At 41.3% G+C, this 14,360-nt stretch overlaps 1 protein-coding gene across 5 annotated transcripts in view; it reads right to left on the bottom strand.

Annotated features, from left to right (window-relative positions):
- Nucleotides 1-14,360, bottom strand: part of TENM1 (teneurin transmembrane protein 1) — a 1,354,271-nt gene that overhangs the window by 939,166 nt on the left and 400,745 nt on the right. For 3 of the 5 annotated variants that reach the window (XM_075323914.1, XM_075323913.1, XM_075323912.1), the window contains exon 4: nucleotides 4,586-4,846. The exons of the other annotated variants lie outside the window; for them this stretch is intronic. In XM_075323914.1, coding sequence (XP_075180029.1) covers nucleotides 4,586-4,846 — 261 coding nt within the window. The remainder of the gene's footprint in view (nucleotides 1-4,585; nucleotides 4,847-14,360) is intronic. 5 annotated transcript variants of the gene reach the window in all.

Consider the following 14,360-nt stretch of genomic DNA (forward strand, 5'->3'; position numbering starts at 1 on the left):
CAGAATAGGGGTAAAGCAGGATTAGACAAAGTCAGTGTGCAAGCAAGGTCAACCTCAGAAATAGCGGGACAAACAAACCCAATATTCAAAGAGTAATCCAGGCACACTATCTGGCAACCACGGTGGAAAACTGGGAGTTTAAATAGGGTGTGGTACTGTCCCATTGGCAACAGCAAGGAGGTAATTATACATGCTGGGCTGCTGGACAGCACATACACACATTATTCTAGCTGAACGGAAGACTAAACCATGGCTGGGATGTAGCTGGAGAAGATCTGGGTTGAGATGTGACACACGCTGCCTCCATAAGAAATGGACCACATTCGAGGACTGCAGAGGTGGCCGGTAAACTAGACAACGAAAACTAAATGATAGACTTTAAAGTCCCAGTGTTTTTGATAATGGAGAGGATTTTTAATTAGAGGTAAATTGCAGAGCTGCTGGTTTTTACAAGCACGTTGCAATTTTTACCATTCAAGAAGTTGAGCTAGCCCCATCAATCTGCAGTCATTGACCAAAACACTGTAAATCATTGGCTATAGTGTACAAATAATACATGATCAGATATCCTTATGGGCTTTCTTCTTATAGAGCTTCCACTATACATAAAGTATGCATAGTTGTATGATTGACATGTGTATCGCTCTTTTTCACACATTATTTAATTTTAAACCTTTGCATAATAGTGAAATATTCATGGCTAAACCATCACTGTTTTTAAACATACTAAATATGTGTAACATTGCTTGTGTATTTTCTTTTTTTTTAATTTATTATGTAACAATATTGTGCTGGGCAGCTTATTATACCACAAAATGGAAAGATACAAATACCAAAATCTTCTAAAATTAAAATTTGATATTGCACTTTGGAATTGTCCTTTTGCTTAGATATTATTATGTGTAAAAATGCTACATTTCAAAAGACTTTTCTATTAAAAGCTGAGAACAAAGAGTGCAAATAGAGTCTTACCAGATATTCAATTAGCAGTGTTTACTGTACAGTACAACCACCAAAAAAGCATAAGCATAAAAGATAATGGCGGGTGCCACAGCCCCACATGGAAGAATCTTCAGTGCTACAGAGAAGTGGTGATTAATGCCGCGCTGTTGCCAAGTAATTAAAAAAATTGTTTTATTCCATAGGATAATGCGTTTCAGGGCTCAAGACCCCTTCTTCAGGACCAAAAAAGAAGAAAAATCAACAATACATGACCAAAAGAGAAGAAAAAATCAACAATACAACTGTATTGATGTATTGTTGATTTTTCTTCTTTTTTAGTCCTGAAGAAGGGGTCTTGACTTGAGCCCTGAAACACGTTGACCTATGGAATAAAACATTTTTATTATCAAATCAACAATTTGTTTCCTTAGTTGGCGACAGCGCGGCATTAACGCCCACCTCTCCTCTCCAGCACTGAGAATATTTTTCTAGAAATTGTATTTGTGGGTGTATATTTCCACATTATACATATGAAAACTGTAGTAGTAAATCCTGTTCCAAATAATTAAAAACTTTTCATTTTTAAATTACTACTATACTTATATATTATTTTTAGATATTACAGGCCCAAATCTTAATGTTTTTCTCCCTAGACATTCTGATGTTAAATTATCTTATTCTTCGCAAGTAGAGATGAGCAAGTATTTTTCAAGTGGAATTTAATTCTTGAAAATTACATAAATCTACAGTTAGCAAAATGCAAATTTGTTGTAATTCTCTGCTGTGAAAGGTTAAAAAAATAAAAAAAATACTTTTCCTCATCTTACCACTCACCGCTCTAGCAACTCCATTCTTCTTCTGGTCCTTAGCATATCTAATTACCGCCACCGCGAGTGTTGACTTTCCTGGTCTCTTCATGCTAGGCTGGTACTTTTGGTTATGATGAAGCCTAGGATATTTTTATGCATGTGTGCACAAGGTGACAGTGTACGTTGTGACATCATGATATCTTTACCTTATGCAGGCTTGCATAAAACCATCCCAGTCCTCATCAGAACCTAGCATGAGGAGGCTCCCCAGGGATTCAACGCTCACAGAGCTCATAAGAAGATGCACTGACCACCGGACCGGGAAGAGTGAGGAGTGTAAAGGCCCAGTCATACACAATGACGTATCTATTGATATATCGCCGGGGTCACGGATCCCGTGACGCAAATCTGGCATTGTTAGCAACGTCGTTGCGTGTGACACCAACGAGCGACCGCTAATGATGGAAAATACTCACTAAATCGTCCATCGTTGACACGTCGTTCGTTTTCAAAAAATCCTTGATTGTTGATGACACAGGTTGTTCAGTCATCTACTGGAGGTAGCAATCCTAAAAGTCAAAAGTGACCCTTTAAAGAACCTCGTCAAATGACTTAGGATTTATACCAGATCAGAACCTCAATTTGCAGACACAGTGTTTTAGGATGGTTGTGCCTTGTCAGTGCTAAATAGGAGATCTGAATAGGCAGTATGAGAGCTAAGACGAGGTCTAAAGGGGAAGCTATTCTCCTTGTGGAGACTGACACACCATTCCAGCACGCCTCACTGAATAGACAATTTGCATATTTCCAAAAAGAGCATTGCTGCTTAAAGTCTCCTCACTGCTGGCATGCTGGCATGCTGGAATGGTGTGTCAGTCTCCGTAAGGAGAATAGCTTTCTCTTTAGACCCCGTCTTAGCCTCTCATACAGCCAGATCAGATCTCATACTTTGCACTAATAAGGGACAACCATCCTGAAGCACTGTGTCTGCAAATTGAGGTTCTGATCTGGCATAATACCTAAGTCACATGACAAGGCTCATCAAGGGGTCAATTTTGACTTTTAGGATTGCTACCTCCAATAGGTGGCACTAGAGTTTATCTACTTCTCCTAAATGAAATAATGTTCTATGATATTATTTGTCAAGTCCAACTTTGCTACATTTGTAAATGGTAGAACAACCCATTAAATGTCTCTACATTGTACTCAAATATGTGCCACTTGCAGAATGCAAAATACATGCCAGCAATGTAGCATAAGATTTTGGCATGAAATTTCAAGTAATTAAAAAAACAGCTGAAAAATGGAATGCTCTTTTTCTTTGGGTATATCTCCATTATTAATTTATATTGGCAGAAATAATGTATCTGATGATTTCACAGCATTGTTAAAAAATATTTTGTAGAAGGTCTACAATTTCAATTTAATGTTTTAAAGCAGATATCCAAATGCTGCTTGGCAGAGAATTTAATTGATTTACAGATGCTTGTAGTTGGTCAAATTTCCATTCTGTGTGGTATCAATATATTTTGTGCCATAGTGGAAACTTTTCAAGCTATTTTTAAATGCAACCTATTCTTTTGTGTGACTAAAGATATATATTCGTAATTCCTTGCTATTTTTACTTACCAAAAATAATTGTAGGTAAAAAACGAGATATATTATACTTCTTTTATAATGGCCCCAAACAGGTAACTTTTTTATATTATTGACATTACTAGAATAGTATTATTATATTCCATATCAGTGTACAGTCACTGCAAGCATCCCTATGCCTAATGGTGCCTCGGAAATGTATTCACTATCTCAAGCAGATGCGCATAGACTCAAGAGGCTTTGGAAAAGTTGATAGAGACATATACCTCAAGGAAATCAATACAAACTTCATGTTCTGCTGGTTAGATTTGTGCACAAGTGCTGTGCTGCAACAGTATAAACTATTGAGGCCATGGTACTGCCTAAAGTTACAAAAACTCAACCTTACATTAGATACAGTATATACTGTAGGCTGTTGGGTACAAATATGGTATTATCATAACTACGTACCACCTCAATTACAGATATTCCTATTACTATTACAGTACTGTTAAGTCAACTGCGACATTTCTAGAAATGTTTAAAGACGTTGTCCACTACTTTAACATTCATTGTCTATCCTTAAGATAGGTTATCAATGTCTGATCTGTTGGGGCACAACATTCCACACCTCCACTGATCAGCTGTATAAGCTGCCAGTGATGTCAATAGGTGGCCAAACAGGCCCAATTCTGGAGCTGCCAAGTCTTCTGATAGTGGCCACGGCCGTTTAATACACATCCACCCCCTATTCAAATCAACAGGAGGAAGATGTGCAGTACCCAGCCACAGCTGCTATGAGTTGATGGGGTAGCTCCAGAATCAAGTATTTCTGGCCGCCGGCACCAAGAACAGATGATGGCAGGAGTGCCAGTTGTTGGACCCTGGCCAATCAGACATTGATGACCTACTCTAAGGATAGCCACCAATATTAAAGTAGGGGCAACCACTTTAAGCCCTGTTAGCAACTCTGCCCCTCTGGTAACATCTGCACCCTTTCAGGTAATAACCCCAGTACATCCCTGGATACCCAAGTTTGAGTCAAGTCTACACAAACTTTGCTCTGCCCTTCCTATAAGTCCGGATGTCTGGGAAATCTGGAACAATAGGCAATTATACTACTTTTACTACTACGACTACTATTATTACTACTAATAATACTACCAATACTGCTTCATATATTGTTAATAACATGTTGATCACAAGATACTTAATAAAACCATATATACTGTAAATATAGTTATGGGCTGATATATTACCATTCTCCCCATCAGACTTTCGCTCGTGGTCAGTGTCTGTTAACGACAGTGCTGAGTTGGCTCTACTTGACAAACAGGAGCTGTGCTCTGACTTCATCTCTCTCATCCACATTCTCAGGGCTCGGTCTGGTGACGTGGCGCCTTCGGTCTCTGTGTCAGCATCAGAACCCATCTCAAGTGGGTAGGTATGCTGTGGACCAGTGTGCACGTTGGTCTGAAAGGTAGAGCATATAATGTGCGGAGATTCACAGTACTCCATCTCTGAAAGAAACGGAAACAGTGAAATGAAATAGTAACATATAAGACTTATTGGATTCGTCAGCCACTTTAGAGACAATTATTTCAAATCAATTGACAATAATTATACCAGTGGACGCACAGACTTCTGCAATGTGAATTGTAATATCATGCCAACTAATATTTGTTTTTAAGCAGTAGAGCTCAGCTAAATCAAGGAGAAGATTAAATAAAACAGAGATATTTTGTAAACTTTGAACCTAGATGTAATGATAGATAATAGGATTGTTGTTTTTGCAACTTTAATTCACGGGACTTGTCTGCAATTTCAGAATTTACTTAAATGTGGCTGATCTGAAATATTAGACATAGCTCATGGGCACAAATTGTTTCTTTTCTGGACAACAGATAGACTCTATATTTCTAAGATCATACAGATCGTTCAAAATCTGAACAATATCAATCATAAAATACTTATCCCATGGGTCTTATCATTAATCATATAGTTGATAATTTTATTGTGATAAATATCATTTTATTTACAAATAATTCCCATATTCCCAAATTTGACAGATTTACATTACTTGGTTAGATTTACATGAATTTACTAGAGATGAGCAAGCACTTGGTCCTCGAGTCGAGCAGGTCAGACGCTGTGAAAGGGCTCAACTCAAGTAACAAGTATAATGGAAGTCAATGATTGGGCAGTTTGGCTCTTTGCCCGCATGGCTAGCTATATATAGAGCATTTCCAGGGGAGAAAGGGTGTTTTTTTTCTTTTTGTTATCTTGTGACATACTACATTTGAAAACGTTGCTTTACCCCCTAGTGAGATCCATACAGAGACTGCGACTGGTTCACCCTAGGGTGCCTGCACATTATCATGCAGTGAAGAAAGCTTGTGCGTTGTGGTCGATGTTTCATGGATGAAACACCCGCGAACACCCAAGCTCCGTGAGTACCCAAGCACCCCGATGTTCGATAGAGTAACGAGCAGACCCAATCACGTTCGCTCATTGTAAGTATTTACCATTTACTTTTACATAAAGGAAGCAAGAGCAAGACAATGAGATCCATTCACCATAGTTTCTTTGTTTCTAACCAACATGTTATGAACAGTGAGTTATTTGAATCCTATAGATAAACCATATGAAATTCACTTAAAGCAGGGGTACATAAAGTTGCTCTTTGACTGAAAGCCACCTTGTTGGAACTTTTTTGATTGGATGGAGAAGAGCAGATTCCTCTACACACTATACACTTCCAATAAAAATCCACAAGACGGTGATATAAAGTGGTTAATGTATACACATTTCAAAGTCCTACCGACTTCTTCTTCAAGATTTCCACATGCTAGACTTTTGTTACATTTAGAAGAGTCAGATTGGAGATCTTCATGCAGCTAATTCTGCTCAATGGACATAGCAACTGCTGCCTGTTCTTTGAGCAGGTATATTAGATGTTCTTTATACTATAGTCCTGCAGGGGCGGGCCATAATAAGATGAGACTAGCCCTAGTGATAGACATACACAGCTGATCACCTTCCTTTCTAAGCAGCTAAAAGGCAGTTCAGGATTCAGGTTGACCATCTATGAGCTCAAGTAAGTAGTATAGGCCAATCATCCATAATAAACATGTCTGCCTAATATTGGCTGTCATATATGCTCTGACCCATGAAGACATAGAGGCTAAAGGGTGCTTTACATGCTGCGATATCGCTAGCAATTGCTAGCAATGTCACGAGCGATAGCACCCACCCCCGTCATTCATGCGACATGTGGTGATCGCTGCCGTAGCGAACAATATCGTTACGGCAGCGTCACACGCACATACCTGTTCAGCGACGTCGCTGTAACCGCCGAACAATCCCTCTTTCAAGGGGGTGGTGCGTTCGGCATCATAGCGACGTTACAGCGGCGTCACAAAACGGCCACCCAATAGAAGAGGAGGGGAGGAAATGAGCGGCCGGAACATGCTGCCCACCTCCTTCCTTTCTCCTTTCCGGTGGATGCAGGTAGGATGATGTTCATCGTTCCTACGGTCTCACACACAGCGATGTGTGGTGCCGCAGGAATGACAAAAAACCTGCGGCATGAAACACCAGCAACATTATGATTAGGAGCGACGTGTCAACGATCAAATATTTTTGCTGTTTTTGCGATCGTTGATCGTCGCTCGTAGTTGTCACATGCTGCGATGTCGCTAATGACGCTGGATGAGCGTCACAAACACCGTGACCCTGACGATATATTGTTAGCAATGTCGCAGCATGTAAAGCACCCTTAAAAGTCCTTTGGTATTTGTATCAATTTTTTTTATCAGTGGATGTCGTGTAAACTGTGAGGTAGGGACATTAATGGAAAGACATACAATTGGAATATAAAATAAGCAATTGATCTAGGCTATAGACTTTGCTTAGCAGGAATGTCTCAAATGATCCTGCTGAACATATTTATTAATCAAAGGGTTAAACTCCACAAATGGAAGAGGAACAAAAAATACTGGATATAATATAATTGTAGTTATGCAAGAAAATGCAAAAATGCAAATCTATCTGCAAGAATAAGAATCTTTCCACAAGGATGGAATGAAACCAAGACATATGCTGAGATATTAAGAAAAATATACACTATATTATTCGACACATGTTTTATGCAAAATTGATTTTTCATCTTAAAAACATTATTCACAGGGCATAATTAAAGAACATAATTCCAGTTTTAACTATGACAGATTCATTCTTGCTATGCCTCTAACTAATATAAATTGCTTGAATTTTACAACTGAGAATATTAAATTGGGGAATTATGGCGTAGTTCAACATGCGTAGAAAATCAGACATTATAACTCAACTTATACAAAGCTCCTGCCTGTCTTATGTGTTAAATTCATCTCCATCGGCTTGTTCAGCAATTCAGCTAGATATGAGTGTAGCCTATTTACTAGAATATTGAGTATACAGGGTGCTTATCTGCTGCTTTAGTCAATGTATGCAAATATTCGATTATTAGTGCTCTTACCTATTTTATTAACTCAATCATGGCACACTGCTTATTTAGTCTTTAGCTTGACATCTTGCCTAGTTTTAGTTATCTAATTATTTATATAGGAGAATAGGTGGAGATATTCACTAGAGATGGATCAAAGCGGATCATATTTCTAAATTATGAGAGGGTAGTATGCGAGAATTGGACAAAAATGTATGAAGTCATGTTTCATATTGTCTGATTTTTTAGGAATGAGTTGCTTAGTGTCTTAAAGGAGATCAGACACCACATTTGACATATCTAAAGTAATAATCTGGCCATACAGGTAATAGACTGCTGAAAAAAGTCATAGCTGAGTGTGCATAAATAAAACTGGAGAACAATTTGAAAAAAAAATTCTGTTGAGTTAGGTTTTTGAGCTGATTTATACTAAAATTGGCATGCTGATTCCAAAAATGTAGTCAGGTTTTTTGTATCACGTCAAGTTTTTCCTCCTCAACTTACCTGCCATAGAAGCACAATTGCACTGATTTCTGTAATAAGACTTGTTATCTGAGTACAATTCGACTCATATAGAGCTACGTGGCAACTTGTAAGAGTAGTCACAACTGAGACAGTGCCTATTACTTATATATTTCATTTTTTGTTCATATTTGTACTATTTAAAAAAAACAAAACACTTTTTAGGTTCAGTAGTTTACATATTTTTGAGAAGACAAAAATCCTATAGTTCAAAAACTTGACGTGATAGAGAAAAACTGAGATCATTTCTGGATTCAGCATCCAAAAATTAATTAAGAACAGTTGTCTGACCTAACTCCTAAAAAATTGCGTTCCCCAGTGTAATCTTTTATCACTTTATGCAAATGAGCTCCTCGAGGCTATGGGGAGAACTTTGCCTCTGAACTTCATTATCATATACTGTACATCTCCAATTTTTTCTCTTTGACATCAGGTATTGAAAATAATGAACAAATCCGTATGGAACAGGACACTAACGCAGCTCTCTGTAGGCTGTATCGGCAGGTCCCACCAATTAGAGAGAGAAATTTGAGAAAGAAAAGACTTAAAGTGCCATTGAGTAAAGAAAACATGATAATTAAAGCCCAACTCATATTTCATGCATATAAAACAATTTTTTTTATTACAAAAAGAGAAATATACAAGGGTCATTAAATAACATGTAAAATATCTGTATATATAATAAGATCAGAGTGAAAAATGAGTAGAGGAAAGAGGCACAGAAATTCCCTTTAAATCAAGTGCAAAAGCAGTACCAAGACAGGGATATATAAAAAAGATCACCTGGGTAGTATGAAAGTGCAGCCCATACCTAAAAATCCATGGAAATGGGCTAAAACCATTATGTAAAGTGCAAAGTGCTTACATATCAAAGGATATCAATAAATCCACAGGTAATGTAATGCACTAACACACAAAATGATACTCAGCCATAAGGTACTAGATGTAAGTAAAACACACTCCGCTACGCGTCTCGCTAGGGCTTCATAAGGGGGAAGAGAGTGTAGTCTGGAACCGCAGCATCCCATTACCTGTGGATTTATTGATATCCTTTGAAATATAAGCGCTTTGCACTTTATATAATGGCTTTAGTCCATTTCCATGGATTTTTAGGTATGGGCTGCACTTTCATACTACCCAGGTGATCTCTTTTACATATCCCTGTCTTGGTACTCCTTTTGCACTTGATTTAAAGGGAATTTCTGTGCCTCTTTTCTCTCCTCATTTTTCACTCTGATCTTATTATATCTACAGATATTTTACATGTTATTTAATGACCCTTGTATATTTCCTTGCTTTATATGCATGAAATATGAGTTGGGCTTTAATTATTATGTTTTCTTTACTCAATGGCACTTTAAGTCCTTTCTCAAATTTCTCTCTCGACATCAGGTGTTGGTCTGGAAATCATTCCACCTCTCATCATTCCGCTTCACTGTTCCACTCCTTTATGGGCACAGGCTTCACATTTCTTCTACACAGGTACCGGTGAGTCTGTGGTAGAGGAATCTACGAGTCTTCTCCGGAGTGCAGAAACCATGCTAAACACAAAAACCAGTAACTCTCTGACACCTGCACAGAAGAGATGTAAAGCCCCAGTGAAAAGGAACGTCGGGAGATCTAATGTGCAGGCGTGAGATTTCCGGAACAGCACCTGAAGTCACAGAGATGGAGGGACATAATGGGAGGAGATGCATAGGATAATGAGGTGAGGAGGCAATGTGATCTTACAGGCAATGTCCTCTCCATAGCCTGGAGGAGATCATTTACATAAAAAGATAAAAGATGATTTATCCATAAAAAAAACATGTGATATGAGGTATGACCTTTTTTTTAGCAGTCTATAACCTGTATGCCCATATTAATACTTTAGATATGTCAAATGTGGTGACAGATTGCCTTTAAATATTTTTTTTTTGTGAATCTGGCACAATCTCACATGCAACTTTTAAACATATGCAACCTCTGTCAAAATGTGGAATACATTAAATATTAAATGTAAGACATTGAGGTTGTGAATTCTTTGCATCTGCTTCTTCAATTACTTATTGTTTGGGTAAATTAGGACTCAATATAGTAAGTAGTTTCATGCCCATTTTACACTGCAGTCAAAAAATTCTGAAATATCTTTGAAACTATCAGGCTTAACACATGCTAGGGCTTCAAAAAGAAAAAATGATGCTGACAGCCACTACAGTGCTCATACAGCACCAGGACATTACAGCTGTGCACTCACTCCGTCAATAAATGAGTTAACAGAATAGTTTCAGATTTTGGTATTGAACACATTTTCTGAATAGAGCTGTAATTATTCATGTGAAAGCTGTCTGTAGCATTACTTATCACTAGGGATGTTTGCATTGCTTGTCATAGATATGCATAATAATAATCTGTAATTTTGTATAGCGGTAACATATTCCACATACATCAGCAATACTGTCCTCATTGGGGCTCACAATCTAAATTCCCTATCAGTATGTCTTTGGAGTGTGGGAGGAAACTGGAGTACCCAGAGGAAACACACGCAAACACGGGAAGGACATACAAACTCCTTGCAGATGTTGTCCTTGGTGGGATTTGAACCCAGAACCCGAGCGTTGCAAGACTGCAGTGCGAACCACTAAGCCATTATGCCGCATCATTCATCCATATTATAGTTAGTTAGTAGATTGAAACTGTTGCTTACAAAGTACTTGCTTTAATCACTGAGGTAAAAATAAAAAAAATCTGCACTTAAACTATACTTGTTGATTCAGCATATTTTTCACGTTTGTAGTTCATGAATATCTCTATTTCAGACCAGTATATAGTGTATCCTCCATTCTTCACTATTTTCTATCTCCCTTTTCCAGTTGTTTCTGAGCTAGTGGATGGAGAAGACTTACTATAATGGCAGTCCATCATTGTCTTCTGCAAGACAGATGTTAGCAGTTTAATAGGCAGGTAGAGAATGAGAAATGGCTAGAGATGAGCAGATCAAGCAAAACTCCAATTTGCTCGTTCATGCGGAATATTCTGGGAAATTTGATATGTAGATAAGTTGTTCTTCCAAATGTAATGTTACTTATTGTGTTCAGTTCCAAACGCATTAAGAACATAGATGTAAAAATGTTTTTTAAAAAAAACACTTTTATTCACATATATTACATCTCTGGCCCCTCTACTCCTCATTGTTACCTGTCTAGTCTTCGCCACATCTTCAGGTTGCAACCACTCACACTAAAATGCACAGGTCTCTTATGCTAGGTCAGTTTTCCCAGCTTTGATGAGGACCGGAAGGGTCCTGCGCTTGCACACACGCTTCTGCAGAATCCACACACGTTAGGGATTTCGGCGTTAGTGGCACCAATCTCTACAAACTCATCTCTAACAGCACATAGACTGGGACATCATCTTATTTAACCCCTTAACGACCCTTGACGTACTGGGTACGTCATGGTGACATGGTGCTAAACGACCCATGACGTACCCAGTACGTCATGGCGAAATCGTGGTCCCGGAGCCCCGGGGAGTCCACTTTGTTTAATTAAACAGTAGATTCGGGAAGGAGGGGACCTCTGCCTGACCTCAGGAGGGGTGGTGCCTCCTCCACGAACCTACATAGGCTGTGATTGGCTGACGAACGCCGCTCAGCCAATTACAGTCACTGTAATGTTCCAGCCATTGAAAATGGCTGGAACATTGAAATCCAGCCCTGATCAGGGCTGCTTTAGCACTAGCCATTGGCTGGAGCTGGGTGATCGGTGCTTCACCCGCCCCCAGCTCTGATTGGAGAGACCGGTCTTGTGACTGATCTCATCAATCACCGTTGATCTGATGCCGGTGACCTGTGTCCGTCCCTGAAAGCCGAGGAGAGTGGTCTCTGCGGGTGCCCATCGGTAAGTTGCTGCCCCTGTCGCCCGCCCCTGTCCCCGATCGCCCTGCCAGCCCCGCCGCTGTCTCCTATCGCCCTGCCCACCACCGCCAGACCCGCCGCTGTCTCCGATCGCCCCACCTCTGTCTCCGATCGCCCTGTCCGCCACCGCCAGCCCCGCCGCTGTCTCCGATCGCCCCGCCCGCCAGCCCCAGCCCCGCCGCTGTCTCCGATCACCCCGCCCGCCACCGCCAGCCCCGCCGCTGTCTCCGATCGCCCCACCCGCCACCGCCAGCCCCGCCGCGGCTCCGATCGCCGCCGCCAGCCCCGCCGCTGCTCCCGATCCACCGCTGTCCCCGATCGCCCCGCCCGCCACTGTCCCCGCCGCCACGTTCACCACTGTCCCCGCCGACGTGCTCGCAACTGTCCCCGACGGCATGCTCGAAACTGTCCCCGCCGCCACGCTCACCACTGTCCCCGCCGCCGTCGCACCCACCTTTTTCAGCCGCTGCTGCCCCCAAATCGGCTCCCACTGTTCCTGCTCGGCCGCCGCCACCTCCTTCATCGGCTGCCCCTTCTCCATCACCACTACACCTCCTCCCCCTCCATGTGCTGCAAGCCACCCTCCCCCCACATGTGCTGCAAGCCACCCTCCCCCCACATGTGCTGCAAGCCACCGTCCCCCCTCCATGTTCTGGGGGCCCCCCTCCCCCCGGGGCCCCCCCTCCTCCATGTGCCATCTCTCTCTCCACCATCAGACTGATCTGCTGCCTGCTCTCTCCCATCCTCTTCATCTACTGCCCCCTCTCACACTCCTCAATCTGTTGCCTCCTTCATCTGCTGCCTCTTCTGTCTGCTGTGATTCTGCTGCCTAGATCCATCCTGTAAGGTAGGTATCTTCATCTCACGTCCCTCCCCCCCATCCTCCGCTGCTCCTCCATCCGCTGCGCCATTTCCCATCATCCATTCGCTGCGTCCTTTCCCATCCTCTGCCGCTCCTCCATCCGCTGCGCCCTTTCCCATCTTCCATTCGCTGCGCCCTTTCTCATCTGCCGCCCCGCCCTCTCGCATCGCATTATCCAGCGCAGTTGCTCGCTTCCAGACTGGAGTGGATGATGCGATGCGAGACTCGTGTATTGCTCTCACGTTTGGCACTGGTCTTAGTGGCAGGCGCTCATATTTTTTTTTTTTTTACTGATGGCTGTATTTTTTATTTCGCAAAACTAATTTTTTTGTATGGGGGGGTCTAGTTTCCAAAATGGGATCACCTGTGGGGGAACTCCATTGATTAGGCACCTCAGGGGGTCTCCAAATGAAACATGGCGTCTGCTAATAATTCCAATCAATTTTACTGTGAAATGGCGCTCCTTCTCTTCTGAGCCCCGCCGTACACCCAAACAATTGATTTCCACCACATATGAGGTACCTGTGTACTCAGGAGAAATTGCACTATACATTTTATGGTGCATTTATTCCTGATACCCTTGTGAAAAAAAGCTACCTGTTTGAAAAAACAATTTTGTGGTAAAAAAAAGAATAAAATATTTTCACGGCTGAACATTACAAATGTTTGTGAAGCCTCCAGGGGTTCAAACTGCTCACTAAACAGCTAGATAAATTCCATGAGGGGTCTAGTTTCCAAAATGGGGTCAATTGTGGGGGAGCTCCATTGTTTAGGCACTTCAGGGGGTCTCCAAACGCAACATGGCGTCCGCTAATAATTCCAACCAATTTTGCTGTGAAATGTCGCTCCTTGACTTCCGAGTCCTGCCGTGTGCCCAAACATTTGATTTCCACCACATATGAGGTATCTGCGTACTCAGGAGAAAATGCACAATACATTTTATGGTGCATTTTCTCCTGATACCCTTGTGATAAAAAAAGCTACCTGGTTGAAGCAACAGTTTTGTGGTAAAAAAAAATTGTTTTTCTTTTCACGGCTCAACGTTATAAACTTCTGTGCAGCCCCCAGGGGTTCAAAGTGCACATCAAACATCTAGAAAAATTATTTGAGGGCTCTAGTTTCCAAAATGGGGTCAATTGTGGGGAAGCTCCATTGTTTAGGCACCTCAGGGGCTCTAGTTTCCAAAATGGGGTCACTTATGGGGGAGCTCCATTGTTTAGGCACCTCAGGGAGTCTTCAAACCCGACATGGCGTCCGCTAATGAGTGCAGCT

This window comes from Anomaloglossus baeobatrachus, chromosome 9 (genome assembly GCF_048569485.1).
Source record: "Anomaloglossus baeobatrachus isolate aAnoBae1 chromosome 9, aAnoBae1.hap1, whole genome shotgun sequence".
In the NCBI taxonomy this organism is placed as follows: Eukaryota; Metazoa; Chordata; class Amphibia; order Anura; family Aromobatidae; genus Anomaloglossus; species Anomaloglossus baeobatrachus.